This window comes from Vanacampus margaritifer, chromosome 13 (genome assembly GCF_051991255.1).
Source record: "Vanacampus margaritifer isolate UIUO_Vmar chromosome 13, RoL_Vmar_1.0, whole genome shotgun sequence".
NCBI classification, from domain to species: Eukaryota; Metazoa; Chordata; class Actinopteri; order Syngnathiformes; family Syngnathidae; genus Vanacampus; species Vanacampus margaritifer.
The window spans coordinates 13,278,897-13,299,647 of record NC_135444.1 but is presented as its reverse complement, the minus strand read 5'-3'; the positions used below and the strand labels follow the sequence as shown (position 1 = coordinate 13,299,647).

General features: G+C 38.1%; 1 protein-coding gene across 10 annotated transcripts in view; it reads left to right on the top strand.

Moving 5' to 3' along the window:
* Positions 1-20,751, top strand: part of elavl4 (ELAV like neuron-specific RNA binding protein 4) — a 115,659-nt gene that overhangs the window by 25,498 nt on the left and 69,410 nt on the right. For 2 of the 10 annotated variants that reach the window (XM_077584577.1, XM_077584574.1), the window contains exon 1: positions 3,810-4,160. The exons of the other annotated variants lie outside the window; for them this stretch is intronic. In XM_077584577.1, the coding sequence (XP_077440703.1) occupies positions 4,137-4,160 (24 nt within the window). In that variant the 5' untranslated portion in view covers positions 3,810-4,136. Of the gene's footprint in view, positions 1-3,809; positions 4,161-20,751 lie in introns of those variants that run through there. 10 annotated transcript variants of the gene reach the window in all.

Sequence of the window (20,751 nt, the reverse complement as noted above, 5' to 3'; positions counted from 1 at the left end):
GGAATGTCTATGTCAATTGTGCACGGGGCGAGTGTTGCGTGTCAGGTAAAGCGTGTTATAGAGGAAGCAAGAGCTCCCCCTTCTTGTCTGTCTGAGACATGAACCCGCAACCTTTTTTTTGTTTTTTTTTAGGAAACATTTCCTTAAATAAAACTAACACGCCTTTCCCCATTCAACAGTAAGCTATCTATTTAAATAAAGCCATCTAATTAGTAGTGCATTGTTCAAAACAGCACTACTTATTAAGTGGGCTTCCTGAACTATATACAGTCAACAAGAGAGGTAGAAAGAGAAATACTCTAATACTCTACTACGAGGCTTATTTTATTTTTAAACAATGAGGTTACACAGAGGCTAAAGACTGCAATTACAAAGTGGCTAGTTTATAGATGAGAGCTAAAATGGAAGCATTGACGAATGCCATAGAAACGATACTAACTGGTCACAACATTAGGTAAACCTGCGATATCTTGTGCAAAAGCTTTATGATAATGGCAATGGCCGTGGTCATAATAACTCCCTATCCACTATTGTATATAGTGCCCTACTGTATATAATTCTGTCATTTTGTAGTGATTTTCGGATGTTTATAGGGAGTACAGGTTATCTCCTATTCACTGGTGTCAAACTCGAGGCCTGGTGGCCTGATCCGGCCCACCACATCATTTTATTTATTTATTTATATTTGAACAGAAGTCTTTATTGGGGGGGGGGGGGGGGAACAGGCTTTTAAGTCCTTATCTAACATTTCACAATTTTTTCAAGCCGTAGATAATTGTTGTCTACAAATAAAAATGAAAAAAAAAACGAGAGGAAAAAAACAACAATAACAATGAACAAGAAGCATCTCTGCAATTATGCACCAAATGGAGCCACAGATCTCATTATAATGTCAGATTCAGGTGTGTTATTAAGCATAGTTACCATTTTCTTATCCACTAACAAAAGAGCTTTCAAAAGATACATCTTATTCTTCCTCAAATGAGCCGGAGGCCACCATATCATTTTAAAAGCAAATGTAGGTCAACTTCCATGATCATGTTAAAATCTATAACATTTTGAGATATATTTTTTTTTTACCAAACTCTTTCATACAGTAACTTGAAAAATAGTTGAACAAACATCATTTTGTTGTTTTTATATACTGTATCTGCATACCGAAATTATAATGTGGCCCACAAAAAAAATTGACACACCACCCTACATAAATAATGCCCTCATTGTATCCCACAATGTATCTGGAAAAGTAGTGAACAATCAATGGTCACTAGAAAAGAAATATATCCCATGATGCATTGCCCCGATACAGAAAAAATGTTGTTTCCTGGGTATTGTTAAATTTTTGTCACAATCCAATGAGTTGTGGCTCAAAAAGATCTTTATTATAAGTAGAGGATGGATAAAAATATGTTTGTTCATATTAATTTTGTAAAATACACTCAGTTTAAAACAATACGTTATTATAAAGTATTTTTTACCGAGGTCGACCAGCTGAAATTGTTCTAATATGTTGTGATAATACAACATCCGTGGCACAATTAACGGTGTGCCCAAGTGGTGTTTGAAAACTGTTTTTCATTAGATGTAATCCGCTGTATTAAAACCCCTATAGTGATTAGTGAATGATGAAATGATTCCGAACACAGCCAATTAGAAAGGGGCGTTACAATAACTATAGGGATGTTCAATACCACTTTTTTTTCAGACCGATACTAGTAGTTACTGATACCGATACCACAAATATTTTTGATACATAAAATACATCACCACTGTGAATTAAAACCACAATAAATAATAATCAAATTATGAATTGAATCAATGAAAAATTTATTTTCCAAAGGCAGAATTTTCAATCTTATTCCTGTGTTAGATCTCATTAGATTGTTCAGCTGTAACTGATTAAGTGGCCGTGGAGTTTTATTGCCTAATCTTTCATGACTAGTTACTGTATGTGACTATGATAAGGTGCATGCGTCGTCTCTACTCGATCCCTGGAGGAGCTCCTCCCACGCTTCCGCAGTGAACCAATGGCAGCCCTCCTATTATCAGGTCCCAAACATCCCTTGGCTGATTTTAGTTGGAGAAATAGATGGGATTGTGTGTATGTTATCTTTTCATCGGCATGGATGCTCCAATCTTGTGAATCTGTGATGTCTGTGTGTGTGTTTGGGCTGCAGGTTTGTTGCGTAATTTGTCGACAACATACCAACACTTGTATGGTTATCCTCTTGTATGTGACTGTATTTTAAAGTAGCTAAATGTAGTATGAAGTATGGTCATGGTGAGTGGATATTGATGTATTTGCTTTGTAGTAGAGCTGTCAAACGATTACATTTTTTAATCAGATTAATCACATCTTGGAATTTTGATGAATCATGATTAATAGCTTAATTAAAAAGTTGTTTTTTTATCAACATTATTTGCCCGCCATTTTTAAAGAACACCTGTTTTTTTGTTTTTTTTTTCGACAATTGATTTTATGAGGACGTCTTCAACATTTCTTGATCCACTGCACACGCTCGTCCTCCTCTTTTTCTAATCAGTGTATTACTTGCATAATTTAAAATGGAAAAAAAATGACCCTGATAGTTTGACATGAACAAATATTCTAAATGTCATACGCAAACATTTATTAAATGCAGAGGTGGAAAATCCAGGTCCAGAAAGTAAATACTCTGCCGCAGTTTGGCTTTAAACCCTGGTGCTAGCTAGCTAGCTAACTAGCTCCCTAGTAGGAAAACGAGCATCATAGGCGCTAGTTAGGGAGCTAGCTAGCTAGCACCTGAGGCTAAAGCCAAACAGTGGCAGGATTTTTACTTTTTCTGGACCTGGATTTGCCACGTCTGATTAAATGCTTTACTTTAATGAATGTAGTTATGTTTATTGCTCAAACACAACCTGTGCTACCTTCAATGTAGCCATCCGCTGTCAGCTAAAGGATCACCTGCGGCCAAAATTAATAGTACGATTAATCTGCGTTACTACATGATAAATGCGATCAATTTTTTGTGATTAATTAATGAGTTGACGCTTTAACTTTGACAATACTAGCTTTTGTTACTTTATGGGTGTGGAACTAAAATACATTCATAGTGAGACATGTTGCAATTGTTCTTCCCATCTCATGTAGCTACAGTAAAAGTTCAACACTGACACAAGCTACAATAACTGACATGTTGTTAAATTGACAATTCAAAACTGAGCATAAGTGTGTTGCTTGCTTTACAACATAATTTAAAAAACGTTATTTTCCTATAAGTGGTAAATGGAATTTCAATTTTGTAAATGCATTCAAAGACTCATTTTGTTGTTAAATGTGTAGAAGGTAGCGGGGGATGGTGAAGGCTGCTCTATACGCACACCGATGCAAATGTACAGAGGACACTCAGTAATAGCTAATTTATATACACAGTGCTGTGCAGGCATCCTATTACCATTTTGCCTGAGGCTGCAATCACTCTCCTCGAGCCCGGCTCCACGTTGCTCTGCCCCGGCTCACTCAGGCACGGAGCTGAGCGGCGATTGATTACTTTGCCGAGATTCAAAAAGCCTTTTCTCTGCCAAAAGCGGGCTGAGGCTGGCGTGTGCCGACGAGGGCTCGGAGCCAGCCAGAGAGCGAAGGTGTTAACGCCGAGGGAGGAGTGAGCTGACGGGCAAGCCAAGACGCCAATGGCGGATTCGAGGAGAGAGCCGGGGTAGGTGGAAGGGAGTGGGCGGGCGCTGATCTTCAGTTGAGCACTGGGCGGGTGGCTGTGAGAGGAGAGGGAGGCGGAGTGAGTAAGGTGTGGGGGGAGGGAGGAATGGTGGGGGGGTGGGGGGTTAGGTTGTGGCTGCGCTCACATCCAAGCTCATCATTCTGCTCTCAGCATCTGTGGAAGAAGGCGATGCCTGCGCCGCGCACCTCCGCCACGCTGCTCTCCGCTCGCCACTGAGACAAGAGAGGAAGAGGAAGCCGGGGACAGAATAATAAGCGGAAAGTCTCTCGCCGCTAACTAAGACAGGAAAGGGCTGAGATTGAGTAGCTTCTCTCGGCGGAAGCGTTTGCCGTAGCTGCTGTGTGTGGGGAATAAGAGAGAACACAAGAGAGAGTGAGCGAAAGAGAGAAACATCGTGAGACAACCACCGGCGTCTCCCAAATGGAGTGGAATGGGTTTAAGATGGTAAGGAAGAAAGCTTCAGGCTTGCCATTACACAGCATTGTGCCTTGCTCACGATATTTTCGACTTGAATGCATTTGAAGACATATTTCTCACTACTGTTTAACTTAGACAAGGACGAGAAGTTCCTTCAGTGGATGATTTTCGCAAAGTAGAAGGCGTACAGGTAGCAGTGAGCGGGAAGGGTTAAATGATGTTTTCTTAAAGCTTTTCCTGCCTTTGCACCAGCCTGAAATATTAACCTGCGAGCATGTGCAAGAGGCACTGTTCATTGTTTAGCCTGTTGACTGCTGCGGTTATTTCTGCCACATTCATGTATGCAAAGTAGCCCATGCTAATGAGGTGAGTAGACATGTTATCCGTCATGCTGCTCGTGTACTCGGGAGTAGGTGTGTTTGAGGTCCGCGCATGCCCCGGATTACAATTTGTAATGCTGTGGGATGATGATGCGCGTGTGTGTCAATGAACAAATGCTTACAATATGTGTTGAACTTTGCAACTTTGCATCGATTTAGTCGTCATCCATCACCTTCAAGGGAGGGGGCGGAACCTTGCTAAAAGAACGAGCGGCCATGTTTGTCAGGTGTCACCCACTTTTATTTCCTTGCAGATACTGCGTCACCAATTCCGGCGCCCGACTCTATACCATTCCAATTGACATTCTCGAGGCGTCCATCTGTTTTGCGGAATTACTTTTACAGAGCAGACTGCCAGCGAGAACATTTGCAGCACTACAATTAATCCATCTGCAAGTAAATGTCTGATTGTGTATGTTGCTGGCTTCATCTCATTTGATGCAATCAAAATGCTAATCAGACCACCACTCTCCTTGTTGACCGGGACCCTGGACACTGAGAGCTTTGCAGTTAAGTGAGGCATGGATGCTTAGCAGCAACACATGATTGATGGACTGAGAAAATAGTCTGGACAGATGGACATGAACAGAGAGCTTATACATCACATGCCACTGGAGAGAAGGTGAAAGAAAAGGAGGGTGAATGTAGAAAAGAAGGAGTTAAAAGTCATCACTGTAGAAGGTGCGATTTGAGCCCTCTGATGTGAGCCAGTGGGGCGCCTGAGCTATCACCTCACGCACATACACACTACACACACGCAAGGATACCAAAATGCAGTGGCTCTATTACCCTCAGGCGGAACACGGTGAGCTCCAAGGTTACACATCAATGCTAATAGGAGTGTAAGGAATTTATTATAACTGCTGTGCAGCCAGCAAATATACAGTATGTGGAGTGAATTAAATGTAAGTGAAGATCAGAGAAGCGTACAGGATCATCATGTGTGCTACTCTGATGTTGGAAGATGACGATCCACTATGTAAAAAAATACATCCATCCATCCATTTTCTTAACCGCTTATTCCTCACAAGGGTCGCGGGCTATATACAAATGAAAGTAAAAAAATACAAGACAAAAATGTGACGCGTCCACTTGCAGGAAAACACACGTGGCATTGAACCATATAGTACAACTAGAATCCAAAACAAACAACTTAGTCAGAGATTGATAATAATGGAAATGTACTATTAGTCAAAAAGTATTTCATATCAGTCGACATCGATTTAGTATTTTTTTTTTTTAAATAGGTAAAAACTATTATATTATTACGAGAACTCAAATCTTGAGTAGTCACTGATACATGATACATAAACTTTCCCCAAAAACAATGACAGATATCCCTATGACATTTTCCCTCAAAATTACATGAAACAAATGGCAATTTTATATTCTTCTATTCCCTCATTTCAAGTTCCTGATCGTAAAACGGCCACAAGAGGGCAGCTGATACTCGTATTGAAACCGATATCTCGAAATAAGTGTATTGGCCTGATACTGATACCTGGTATCAGTACTCACCCATCACTATATTAATTTGATTTAAAGCTACTGAAAGTAGAATATTCAATTTTGAATCACTACTACTGCCACCTGCTGATGAAAAATGAAACTGCACATACCTTTCTTCACATACACACTGCGCACATGATAAGACAGACAGGAGGCGGGAAATTCGAACCCGAATCCAGTTGGCCAGAGGCTAACAGGCAAAATACAATTCAAAATATCTGGTAATAAAGCTAACGTACACTGTTTTGTTTAATATGCAATGTTGTTTACATTCACCGTGAACCATAAATATGACATCAATCCAGCAATTTTAATACAATTCCATTAAGCTTCATTCAATTTCCATACAATGTACATAAATGTAGCACATATAAAAAATTATCGCAAACTAATACTCTCTGTGGAGTTCATGCATTACAGTTGACCAACCATTTTAGGACTATTTAATTTTTTTAGTGGACTCATTATTGCCGTACTCCATTACTGTTTTACTTGCCTGATTGTGACTTGCGACGCTGCGGTTTGGAGTTGGCTAATACCGGAGCTAGCATGTCAAAGACTTGCAACTACTTCTACGTCACGTATCTATCCAAATATGTTTTTCATCGGGTTATCATGCACAAAATAATCTGGTCATTTATTTCAATTGAATTGACCCACACGCATGTGTGCAAGTCTTGGTTTGTTCGCCAGTTTCTTCTTTGTTTTGGCGGGTGAGCAATCAGGGAACTAGACTCTCAAAACCGGTTCTTGTGCGTTCAAAACACACTTTTGTGCTCAAAATGTCTTCTTATGTTGGGGTCAAAGTTTGCTTCTTGATTTCTTTTTCTATTCAACATTTTATCGAAAGTCTATCATGATACCTATTTATATTGGAGTAATTTATATTGCCCATCCCTATTAACTCATTCACTGCCATAAAATCATTTAAAAAAATATATTATTAAAAATTAGGGGCGACAGGCGATTATTATTTTTTAATTGTAATTAATCGCATTACTTCACTAGTTAACTCACGATTAATCACACATTTTATATCTGTTCTAAATGTACAATAAAAAAAATTATAGGTTTTCATACTCTTGTTAACAAAAGTGGGAAAAAAATGTTATGAAATAGTTTAAATGATTTTTTTACGTTTATAGCCATCAATGACAGTGAATGAATAAAAAAAGAAAAAAGAAAACATTATTAAAAATTTGGGGCTTCAGGCGATTATTATTTTTTAATTGTAATTAATCGCATTACTTCACTAGTTAACTCACGATTAATCACACATTTTATATCTGTTCTAAATGTACAATAAATTTTTTTTACAGGTTTTCATACTCTTAACAAAAGTGGAAAAAAATGTTAAACTAATAGAAATAGTTTAAATGTTTTTTTTTACGTTTATAGCCATCAATGACAGTGAATGAATAAAAAAAGAAAAAAGAAAACATTATTAAAAATTTGGGGCTTCAGGCGATTAAAGTTTGTAATTGTAATTAATCGCATGACTTCACTAGTTAACTCACGATTAATCACGAATGTTATATCTGTTCTAAATGTACAATAAAAAAAACATTTAAGTTTTCATACTCTTGTTAACAAAAGTGGGAAAAAAATTTAAACTAATAGAAATAGTTCAAATGAATTTTTGACGTCTATAGACGTCAATGGCAGTGAATGAGTTAAGTGCAATAGTACAGTATCGCATACTGAATTGACAATGGTTTACTTGTAATGGCATATATAGTGATTATAGTCTCTATTTTTATCGAAGCAAAAAAAAATATGGAACATACTTCGTGTGTGTTTATAGTGTTTAACAGAGTAAACTCAAATTCAACTTAAAAGAGAGTATGATTGAAAACCTCCGTTTTATCGAGTACACCAGAAAACCTGCACAGTGGAGCATAACCACAACGAGCACATTTTTCCTTTATGTTTGACTGAGAAGTGGTCATTTTGTTACGTGGGCATTTTAGAAGCTCCAATTTGCATTTGTTATCATACAGTACACTTTTGCAATCACAAGTTACTGTGCAGTTTATCACATAGTTATGCAGAAGGAAGATCATAGTTCAAAGAAAAAGGTCGCGGCTGTAGGTGTATTTGTGTTAATCTATCTTGTGGCGAGTTAATATGCATATGAGTGCAAATAATGTAGATGACTAATGTGTATGTTCACATTTGTATCATATTGCAGACATTAATCAATTTGAATTGCTTTGTCTAGGAGATGTTTGATGGAGCATGCATTGTTTGCAATCGCCACTTTCTCATGGAAAAGGTGAACTCCGTTTTATATCAACTTGACGGTTGTCCAGCGCCATAACAATGCTTACTCTGTTGTGCATTCTCCTGCAGGGATTTAAGTGAAATATTGTAAGAAAACACCCAATAAACATGTAGGCATGTTTGTGGTCACAATCCTATATTTGCTTGTAAATGTATCCTCCTGAGATTTGTGTCTTGCTAATTTATTCGGAAAACATAGCATGTTCACGACTGAGGATGGCATAATAATAAATTTGTGGATTCGTTAATACTGTAGTTAAGAATTATGTCAATTGTGTGCAATAAATTGCTAATTAATTTCTGCTATGGAGGCACAATTGAGTGCAATACTTTACTGCTACCAACAGGGGCGCTGTTGATTCAGTTTCAACCGTATGCAGCTTAAAGAGGATCAACTGTTACTTGTTAAGTTTAGTAATCGGATAATTAACCATTCAATGTCTAACGATGACAGTATTTGCATTTTAACCACAGTCCCCTTTGATTTTTGACATATGCTGTATTTTGTATAAGATGGTGAGAAGGTTGTGTTTTGTTTATGAAAATACATGTAAGGGATTGTGGAACAAAAAACAATAAATAACAAATTATAAACAGCTAAATGTTTTAATTTGCAGGAATGTCATGATTCTGGTATTGGAGAATGTTTGGTTTGACTACATTTTACCTTTTTTAATATTTACCCCCCCCCAAAACATTTTATTGACTATAAATGTCTCTGCCAAATGTCTTTGAACAAAGGCTGAATGGAAGCATTTAATGAGCTAAAAGCCTGTTTGAATAAGAAGCCGCTGTAACAATCTTTGTCCCAATTAGCACGCTTTGGTTTTTAAATATTCCTTTTGTGCGAAGCCTAAACACACATGAAGACTCACAAAACGGTCGCATTGAAAATTTAATAGGCTTCCACAGCGACATCTTTAATTTATTTAAAATGTTGTTTTTTGTTTGTTTTTTTTTCCTTTGCATTTTCAAAAAGACAGAAATGTGAGAGGCATGGCAAGTCATTCTGCTGTGAGGGGAGCAGCATTCACAAATACTAGACCTAATTCCTTTGGCAGCAGCTCAAACTGCTACAGACAGACACATAATCAGCTGGGGAGCGTTAGCGCCTCAGCCCACTAGCAAACACAAGACCGAGCCCTTGTTGTGCATCGCTGCTTTTCAGAATAAATATCCCGATGGAAAATACAGTGGGAGGAAAGAGGTATTCATGTGTATATAGCTCTTTGTTCAGCAAAAGATACCGAAGAAGAGACGGAACGGCAGCTTTCTTAGCCACTTTGCTGCTCATTCTCTATCTCCCGCTCCTTCTGTCTCTCATCCTCCACTGTACGCTGTGTGTTTTGCTATTCATACAGATGTTTGGATTTGAGTGGCAGTTTCTCCCGAGACTGTGCGCACGCGGCTGACTCGTCTCATCTGCATTTTGCATCCCAGGAAACAAAGCAGAGCAGAAAGCGACGTAAAGTATCAGCAGGCAGACAGGTTGTTTGTTGTGTGCGTGTGAGAGGAAGACAGACAGCGTGTGTATGTGAAAGTGTGCGCCTACTGTATGTGTCTGTGCGTGTTGTTTGGCTCTGGCAGCTTAACTGGCCCCTGAGCTGTTGCTGAATGATGTTTAAAGGACATTTCAAGGTCACACTTTCGACAGGCCTCGCTGCCGCCGAAATATTAAACATTTATGCATTTCTGTAGCCAGATGAATTATAGATTAAACATGAAACTGAACATGCTGCAAAATGGCACTATTGTGGTTGGTAATAGACACATTGCGGTCTACAAACACGGCATCACATGACACATCCTACGCCTGCCTTATCTCAACCTAGCAACACAGTAGCTCATCTTGTCGTATGTCATAGTCAAATAAGATGTAATGATGTAACGATAACGGCAATATCGTGATATTGTGATATTAAAACTGCCACAATATATCGTCGTCGTCATGTCACGATATTAAAGCAGCACATCTTTTTTTAAAGTCGGGTTGGTTTCCATTTGTGCAGTTCTAGCACCCTCTGGTGGCTAGTTTTTTTAGTTCGGTTTAATTTTTACAAGGCATGTTTTGCCCCATCTTTGTCTAAAATCCATGCTAATGGTCAGATGAAGGGGAGTGCAATATGTGTAGGAACTCAATGTGTGCTTCCATTAGCAAATTAGTGCCTGAATATATATATTATATTTACATATTTTTATATAGAATATAATATGTTTATGATATTTTTCATTGCTGTAGTGTACAGTGTTTTTTAGTATGAGCTCTTTTTTTTTTACAATATTGTGACTTTTTTGTATCACCTACCTCCCCACAATATCGTGATAATTATCGTATTGTGACCTTCATATCGTGATAATATTGTAACGTGACGTTTGGATATTGTTACATCCCTAATAATGACACCCAGGAGAGCCAGACATATGCCAAGGCAATATGATCTTAATTTGGACCTAATTGTGACCTTTGAAAATAAAACTGCAGTGGTGCCTTGAGATACGAGTTTAATTTGTTCTGTGATGACGCTTGTAACTCAAATCATCTTTTCCCCTAGAAATGAATGAAAATACCATTTAATCAGTTCTAGCCTTTCTCCCAAAAAGCAACAAAAATTATAATGTATGTTTTAATGAAGACAAATGCACACCATAATATTGTACTTTCTAAAAACATACATTAATGACGTAATAAAACCTATGTTTTTGTGACATTGCTCCTTCTTGTTTGCCCGCCGTGGCCATCTGTGAGCAGTAAAAAATAGACAGATGGATATATACTGTTCATTGAGGTATTTGGATAAATCCCACTTGAGTTCTTGGCAGTCCTCTCTGAGCTCCTCAGTGCGGCACTGATATTAGCCGTTCTACAAGGTGGATATAGACTCGATGTTGTATTATCGACTATCTAGTTTATGACTGTGTACTGTTATATTGGTCTATATTATCGCTGCTTAATCCGTTGCTTAAAGCATTTAACTCTAAACAAGTGCATCAAAATCTGATAGCTTAATGCTAACTCATGAATAGCTTCACTGTTGCGGTCTTATAGCTCTTTCAGCAATGGATATTTAAACACAAACTTAGCTGCATATGCACACATATGATACAGCAATACTCACAGGCATACATTCTTTATCCTCTGTGAAAAACAATTAAATATTACTGTGGCTTACCGAGGAGCTGAATTGTAGCTATATATCCAGATGTCTCTGCTATTCAGCCCTCAAGTGGCCAAGGCACATACATCAAATGAAGTGGCAAAATGTCCATTGAATTGAAGCAAAAAATGGTTTAATTATTTTCTTTATACTGTATTTAATTATGTCATTAAGATATATTTTCAGAAAGAAATGTATGAATTGAAATACTGTACAAGTTTCAATGTCGGTGGCATTTCAATTATTTTCAATTGAGAAAGATGATCTCTTCGGAAAAAGTCATGTTTTTTATTCTTAGCCACAAACTCTACAAACCAGTGATCAAAAAAGAAAAAAGTGTTGTTACTGTCCAATGGACTATACAGTATATTGTACTTATAATTGGAGTCATTGCTAATTTTGGGGGGAAAGTTGGAAAGACATTGTTTTTACCTATTTAAAAATAGTATGTAGTTATAAAAATAGTATAAAATGATCTGCTTTATGTTAACTCATTTGCTCCCCAAAACATATAAATGCGTTCTATGTTAAACATCACCATGGTCCCAAAGACGTATTTATATGTTTTTGTATGCTAGAGCACACAGAAGGCTTTGATGCAGCCTCTGAACCGAAGAGAATGATTGAAGCAATTGTAGTTATTACAAAAACGCAGAGTATAAGAGATCAACCAGGGCCATGTTGCAAAAAGGCTCTTTTCCAGAGCTTTTTTCTTTACAGATTTGTAAATAATGATGAAACTTAGCTATATTCTAATGTTAATTGCTGCAAAACGGAAACAGATAGGAATATTCTTTTTTTCCTGATAAAAGAAGAGACTCTAATCTTGCTTTTGGTAGGTTTCATGTTTTTATAGCAATAGAACACAATATTCTGGGGGCCTTGCAAAATCGGTCAAAATCCAGTTAAACAGCCGGGAGCGAAGGGGGTTGCTTCAGTGAAAATGGCTGGGAGTGAATGAGTTAATATAGCATACAAATAAAAATAAAGATCACCATTCGAATTTTGACTGAGGTTTTGTAGCGCATGTGTGACAAACTAAAACATATTGTGGTTATGAAGTTTGGTAGTTGTTGACTAAACATTTTAATGCACACAATACTGCATATCCTTTCTGAAGGACAGGAATGTAATCCTTACTGCAGTGTATTGGATGGAAATGGAATTCCTATCAAGCAAAAAAAAAACAAAAAAAAACACCAGCAGCACCTGTCAAAGAGATATGCTGTGTTTGGGAGTGGAGGTCAGTGGAAAGATAAATGTGCACTCGCTCATTGATGTGCTGCTTTCCACCATCGCACTGTCACTCCGTGGCAATCAGCTGCCGTCGGCTCCGTAGCGTATAGCGCGCTATATGAACAGAGATAGTATCCTGTGGGCATTTTCAATTACCCCGCTCTATACAGCAGTAGGGGGGATTAATCTGCTCGTTTGAATGCGCGCCACACTTAATGGTTTAGCCGGTGTGCCGCGGGCCTCGTCTGTTAGCTCTGATGGTATACATTTAGGCTTTTGTGTCTTCACCTCTCTCGCTCTCTCTCTCTCTCTCTCTCTCTCTCTCTCTCTCATCCCTCTCTCGCCCGCTCTCGCCATCTCTCTCTGCTGCAGTCGGAGCCATTTGTGATTGCACCACTCTCCCGTCAAGTTACAGAGTGAGATTAGATTTTCACACAAGATGTGCTCAGTATAAATTCTCAAGTCAAACTCCAAATTGATTGTGTAATGACTTGCGCGTGCAGAACATTTGAAAAAAGTGACTATGTAGCTTCAGGATTGACAGCAAATTCAGGATCTAACATACCTCACTCGTGTATTGCTAAGGGTTGATTTAAAATTCATGAAATGCGTTTATTTTAATGTGACATGGAAGTTGTGACTGCCGTATTTCCTCAAGTAGTACTCAGAGGCGTTCATTTACTCAACTGCCAGGCGTGCCAGGTTTCTATTTGAGGGAGGCGTTTAATTCTCGGCATTCTTGTCTTTTGGGGAAGAGAATTGTCTATTTGAAGAAAGCTGGCGTGTTGTATTTCCTCAAATAGTGTCTGAAGGTCTTCATTTACTCAATTGCTAGGCTAACCATGTCTATTTGAAGACATTTTTTATTTGAGGAAGGTTTGTAAATGTTCTTATGGAATGATGAAAGAAAAGGAGGTGTCTATAAGAGGTTTTTTTTTTTTGTTTGTTTTAAGTGTGTGACCGCATTTTCCTCAATAGTCCCCAGAGGTGTTCAGTTCCTCAATTGCCTCGCGTACTAGGTGTCAATATGAAGGATCTGTCTATTTGAGGAAAGGCACTTATTTGTTTAAGTGGACGACCGTATTTCCTGAAATAGTTGCAGAAGCCATTCATTTATTTATTTGCCAGGTGGTAGTATGTCAATTTGAAGGAAATGTTTCTTTGAGGTGCTCTACCAACTGTATGTAAAGAGTTGCTTCACTGGTTGGGCTGCCGTATTTCCTCAAATAGTCTCTGGGTGCCTATTTGAAGGAAGTGTCTATTTGGTGAACTTATGTTTGTTGTAAGTGGATTACCGTAGTTCTGCATAGATTCCGTTTCGGGCGGCTTGCTTTTATTCCAGTGGATGATCATCTAGTATGTCCTAAATAAAGTAGTTGCAAGATACTTTTATTTACTCAAGCGCAACAGGTCAATCTGAATGAGTTGTCTCTTTGATGGAGGCATTTAAATTTTGTACAATTGCTCAGTGATCGGTGGATCCGGATTCTGCCTTATTTGGGGTAGAAAGGAGGTATGTTTTTTTTTTTTTTTATGTGGTGCGCATCATTTTCTCTAATAATGGCCAGAAATGTTCGTCAAATGATGCTTTGTGTGATTCTCAGGGAAGGAGACCTCAGTGACAACTAATTGAAACGAGGCATCTTTGAAAGTGGAAGCCACTACTTGAAAAAATACAGTACGATGGTGCCTTGACTTATGATGTGTTCTGTGGTGATGCTTGTAACTCAGAGCACATGTATCTCAAATCGTCTTTCCCCTCTAAAATAGATAGAAATAGTTCCAGCCCCTGAAATGTGTTTGTCATAAAAAATAGTGCGCAGAAGAGTAACATAATTAAATAGAATGCAAAGAATAAAACAATCATCATATCAGTGCTTTGATGTTGATTGACATTTTTGCCCTTTTTTTTTTGTGTATGTAGCAATGAAAGTATGTATTTATTTCTTTTTTTGCGGAGGATGAATAAAATAACGGAACGCTGATGCTAGTTTCATTAGCCCGCTATCCTGTTTTGCATTATATGATAGCATTAAGCTAGCAGACCTTCATAAGTTATGTGCTTTATTTAATATATAATATGTGCTATTATCTTTATTTAAAGTTCAAACTTACACTGGGAATGGTGATCAGCTGGAAACAAGCACTTGGCCTTATTTTATGTTGTTGTTTTTTTCTTTTTTTTAAGAAGTGTTGCTTGTTGTGTCGTTTGTAGCTTCCATTTAGCACATATAACTCAAATTATTGCCAAGCATCTTCTCGTACGGTATCTGGACAAACTTGTGATTCTGCTCACTCATTAGTCAATGTAGGCCTACCACTTTATTTAATAGTGATCTTTTTTTTTAATTTGGCTAAGCGAATTAATCATTTGGACTGTATTTTCAGTTTTTATCTATCTATCTATCTGTAAAAATATTCTGCACCTTGTACGAAAGTAACCTAAAGTGTTAGTCATTCAGTGAGTAAGCAGGAAGTCTCTCTATCATGGTTGTAGTCGCACCCTCAGCTCTTACACATAGTTTCCATTTATTCATTGACCCCATCACAGTGTTTGCCCATTAAGACACATGACGTACGGCTGTCCTTTTCCTTGCGCCTATTTGATTATATGAGCTCCGGTTTAGAGCAGAATCAATAACCAGATTATGTGGGCCCGCACACTAAAACAACAACAGCACACACCCGCGCGTGTCGCACTCCCGGGCTATGGAATGAATTCTCGAGTACGCCGGTCGGTTGATGCCTGCGTGATTTAGCTCCATGCCTTTGCTGCAAGGCACGCAGCCGCACACGGATGCAGGCGTGCTGTGTGTGAGATGCAGCTGATGGGGGAAGGAGTGATTAGATTAGAAGGAGCACTGCCTCTACTTAGCAGCCAGGCCAGTGTTTCTCTCTACCTCTCTTTGGTTTTTCCGTTTTGTGCGTAAGTGCTGTGCTGTAGGTTTTCTTCTTATCGTGCACCTCCAGGCTGTTTATAGCTTTGTTATAAATACCTGCTCAACAAAGCCAACATTAACACTTGCAGCCTCAAACCAGTTTTAATTGGAACACCTGCTATGAATTTAACTGAAAACTATTATTCAAGGTGTTTTAGACGCGTTTGTTTCTCTCTCTCTCTCGGGAATGGCAGCAGTTATTTTGTTCATCAAGGACTTTCATTGCTCTAATGCACAGTTTTGTACTCCTAATATTGCATGGCAATGAACTCTCAAGCACACTAGACCAACATTAGGTACACTCTCACTTTAATGATTCAATGAAAGAGCTGTTTTTTTTTTTTTTTTTAATTGCTATTACAATAGAATGATAATGCCATCATAGATATATTGATATTGTGGTTTTGCCCTGATCGGTCTTAAACTGTATTGTATCATATTGAGATGTGTTTCTAATATTTTTACTCAATCATTTAGAAAGATGAAATATTATAAAATACCACCATGGTTACAACTGCGTAGAAAAGCTCAATCAGGCTACACAATCCAACCATTACATTTGTACGTCACCTAATAAATTCAGGAGAGGCCAACGACAAATTTTGCAATCCTAATAAACGACAGTAAAGTGGATCTGTAACGTGAATGGGAACCACATTTTTTGTGCAAATAAATTAAGCTGTTTTGGCTTAATCCTACTAACAAACAAGCACTCAAATGCCAATGAAAACATAACCTTGTGGTAGTAAAAAAAAATCATTCAAAATAACTGCTGCAGTATTAATCAAAACCGAACATTATTGCCTTTGTAAATGAATTGGTTTTCATACAGCTGTTTTATTGGATCTAATAGGATCATACTTTTACATTTCATTGCATTTTACCAGTTTAGTTTCTGTTGTGGCAATAGTGCCTATATTAGTGGAATAAACACTGGAAAACAAGAGTTAGCATCTGAGTTAGCATATGCTGCTTCAAATTGGATCGCATGGATCAGCCTGGTCTGATAAATTTCCATTACAGCTTCAGTTAGTGGGTCGGTGCTTAAGCAGGTTGCAGTCCCAAACATTAACTAATGGGTAATATCAGTCTATAAAAATTTATTTAGCAATATGAAACACAGTAACATGCACATGTTGGGTGCGGGTATTATTTGTGTCCACTTTTTAGTCTGCCAGGCTTTAAAATTCGCAGTCTGGCCTGGTGAGTGATGTGGGCGCCAGAATAAAAGTGTGTGGAGTTGGCTGGCTGTTAGTTAACCTGTTGGCTTAGTAACTCTGCGTGGCCATCGTAATTGAAAATGTAATCAAATTATTTGATTTCTTGTTGCATTGTTAAGTTTTAATGTAGGACATTGATGTACTACAATGTGTTGCACTACGGCTTTCAATAAACCAATAGCACCTTTGCGTTGGTTTTCCCTACCCTAGTCTTCTTCTGACCGATACCAGTACAAGTACTTAATTCTTGAATATTCACCAACATTTTTCCTTGAAATGTCATGAAATTAATGACAATTTTGTATCATCTTTTTTCGATTTCTATACATATTCATAGACGCATAAAAGCATACTTTTAGTTCTTGATCGTAAAAGGGCCACGAGAGGGCTTTGCAAGTACCGATACATTGAAATAAGGCTGGGTATCGGCCCGAAAACAATACCTGAAATCGCCCGTCCCTACTTTTTCTCTCATCGTGGCGTGTTCACGGACCATAAATGCTTTTTTTTTTTTTAAGGACTTTTGACGTTATATAATTCACCAAGAAGTTGAGGCTCGCATGTTGAATTAGTCCCATGTATTGCAGTCAGTTGCATTCATTTGAAATTTCTACACGTATGCACCGAAATCTTTAAACTCCACACATGGCCATTTTTGAAGTCCCCGTCCTGCATGATGAGGAAATAAAAAAGTGTTTATTACTCTTTCATGTGAAGTGAATGTGAGCATGATGAATGCCTAATCCAGGCTGACAGTACTCATTCATCATAAACACGTTTAATTACTGAAGAGGCCCTCGATGTAAGACACGTGACAGCCCCACTAAAACCGTTAATGACACCGAATTAAAGATGGAATCCTGCAGGGGACGTGATCGTGATTTAGCCTCTTCAATTCGCCACCGTGCGCTATAACGTAAGGCCATGACAGCGATCACTCCCATTTGTCACACGCAGGAATTAAACAGCAATGCACGGCAGAGACATCTCATTGATTTGAGTGTGAAGCAAGCTGGTGAAGATGTTTTGTGGGCGGCTCAGGGGAAGACTGCCGTGTGGATGATGCCACCGTGTTGGGATAGGATGGAGGGAGACTGTTTGGAGCACAGGAGTGAAAACAGGGGACCTTTGATGAGCACCTGAGAGGCCGGGTCAGGGCTGGGGCGAGGGCACGGGGACTTGTGCTGCCAGGCAAATCCTGGCTTTCCTTCAATTCCTTTTCCAGCACCCTCCTACCCACCCCGCGCTCCCCCTCCGATGCCTCAGGCTGTGGCCAAACAGCGAGGCAGGTGTCCAGCTGATCTAACACCCCCGCAAGGGAGGAACTTTAGTGCACCAGTCACTGTAGCTGCACAAATTGAAGTGTCATCTCTAGAGTGAAGATGCTCACCAATTTTCTGCATGCGTTGGTGCAGATTTGGGATTCAGCCAGTGGACAAATGTCCTCAGCAAAGGAGAATGTAAATCTTTGAGTGTGTGTGCTCTTCACTCGCATGTGTGAAAGAGTGAGAGAGACAAGAGACAGCAGATATGAATAGATCACTGCAGGTCTTCATCGTCCTTGTTGTACGTCATTTATGAAATTGGTGGTGATGTTTTATCCAGTCCTCAAATAGCCAAACTGAATAAATATGTCTCAGTTCAAAAATGAGGTTAACTCATTAACTCATTTTATATTGCACAAAGGAGTATTAGGGCCACACAGAAAATAAGAATAAAGTTATACTTTTGAGAAGAAACTAATTACAGTTATAAGAAAATCGTTTTGTAATCTGATGAGAATAATAGGGATGTAGCGTTAACTGCAATATTGTCATATCGTGATATTAAAGTTGCCATAATATCGTCGTTGTCATGTCACAATATTAAAAGCAGCACATCTGTTGAAAAGGCGAGTTTGTCTTCCATTTATTTACCTCTAGCACCCTCTGTTGGTTGTTTTATTAGTGCAGTTTAATTTTAATTAGGAATATTTTGGCCACTGTGCTGGTTATCCCTTCTTTAAATCAGTCATACAAGCATATCATTTTCAACATCTCCATAAAAAAAATTTTTTTTTTACTTTTGGCCCGCCAAATATAGCATTGTGAATTACATCGACCATAATGCTTGAGCCAATAGGAGCACATGACAATAGCCAAGCCTATTTCTCTGTCAAAACACTAACAATATTGAGCTTTTCCCCCCCAATAGATAGAGTGGCAATATGTGCATGAATGAAGACAATATTATGCCAAATAGTTTTCATTATTTGCAAAGGTGTAAACTATGAGGTCAGTGTCATTTTAAGTGACTACAGTACAGATGCGATATTAAAGGGAATACAACTCCGAAGTTTTATGGTGAGAAATAATTGGAATTTTAGATGAAGATGTTGCATTATAGTAATAAAGTTGTAATTTTCTGAGAGCATCATAATATTAGGTGGGAAAAGTGTTATAAGAAGGAAGTTGTAATAAAAAAATAAAAATTTGGAATTTTAGATGAATAAAATCAAGTTGAATAAATTGTTTTTCTGTAACACAGTGCTAAATTTGATGAGAAAAATAAAAAAAAATACAAAAATAAAACTAGCATTTTATGACAATAAAGAAAGAATGTTCGAGACTACTTTTTTTCTGAAGTTGACTGAAGTACAGTCCTTTTGATACATAAAATTAAAAGAAAAATAAAGAATGACAGATAATTTTAAAGAAAGTCCTATATATAAGACTTATATATAATCCCATTATAATATTTTTCCTTAAAATTGCATGAAAGAGTACGGATTTGCCCATCCCAACAATAAAGTTGTCATTTTACAAGTTGTTTTTAGTTAATTATTTTTTCCCAAATAAAGTCATAACAGGAAGTCTTAAATTGTGAGAGTGAAATTTTAATATGAGAAAGGGTCATAATTTAACATGAATAAAGATGTAGCCCAATGATATGTGAATAAATTGGTAATTTATAAGAACAAAGTGTTAATTTTATTAGAAAAAGTAAACAAAAAATACCTGAATAAAGTTTAAATGATATGATCAGAAACCTGTACATGCATTTGGATGAGGATTGTTACACTCAATAACATAAACCTAATAAAAGTAGCTAACATAGTAATAATTTTACTATTTTCTTTTATGTGTGGCTCTAATTTTCCACCGTAGTACCGCAAATGAAAATCTTGAGTAAACCAAATGAGCTATTGATAGAGACACCGTCTGTAAGATCCCTTGGGCAATCTGCTGCATCCTGTCCTGGCGTGACCTCTGACCTTATGCAAGTATGTGTTGATTACCCAGGAGCTGTGAGGGGGTGTTGGAAAGCGGCATCGATCTCGCTGAAAGCCTGAATCGTCACAAGAAAGAAGAAAAACGACAGTGGGAGTCGAGCCAAAGTTAAATGAAAAATTGCTTAGATACACATCTCGCGCGTTCTGGAACATTTATTATTCCGAGTCACACAGATTGAAGTGAGGCGAAGGAGAAGAATCCATTTGGTAAAGTAGATGCTGATCGATGAGACTGGAGGCAGGCCGGTGAGAGTGCAACAAAGGAGCAGGCTTGTGTGAGTGAGTGTGTGTATGTGTGTGTTTGCGTATCCTAGATTACTTTCGCCAATTGATCCAGCGCAGTATCTGTCTGACCTGCAGGACATTTTCAAGCTCACACGACGCTGGTGAAGTTGGAAAGACAGGAAGAAAAGGCATAGGAAAGACATTAATACAATGGAATGCATAGAAAAACATAGGCGGGAATTGACCCTGGTGCTGTGTTGGTTCTTGTTTTAATCTCTTGTTTTCACTGTAATTTTTATAGCACTGCTTCAAAGCAGCATGCAGCGGAACATAGAATAGTTGAATCATAACAACAAAGGAATTGAAACCATGTTTGGGCTTTAGCATAGATAAGGGCTGA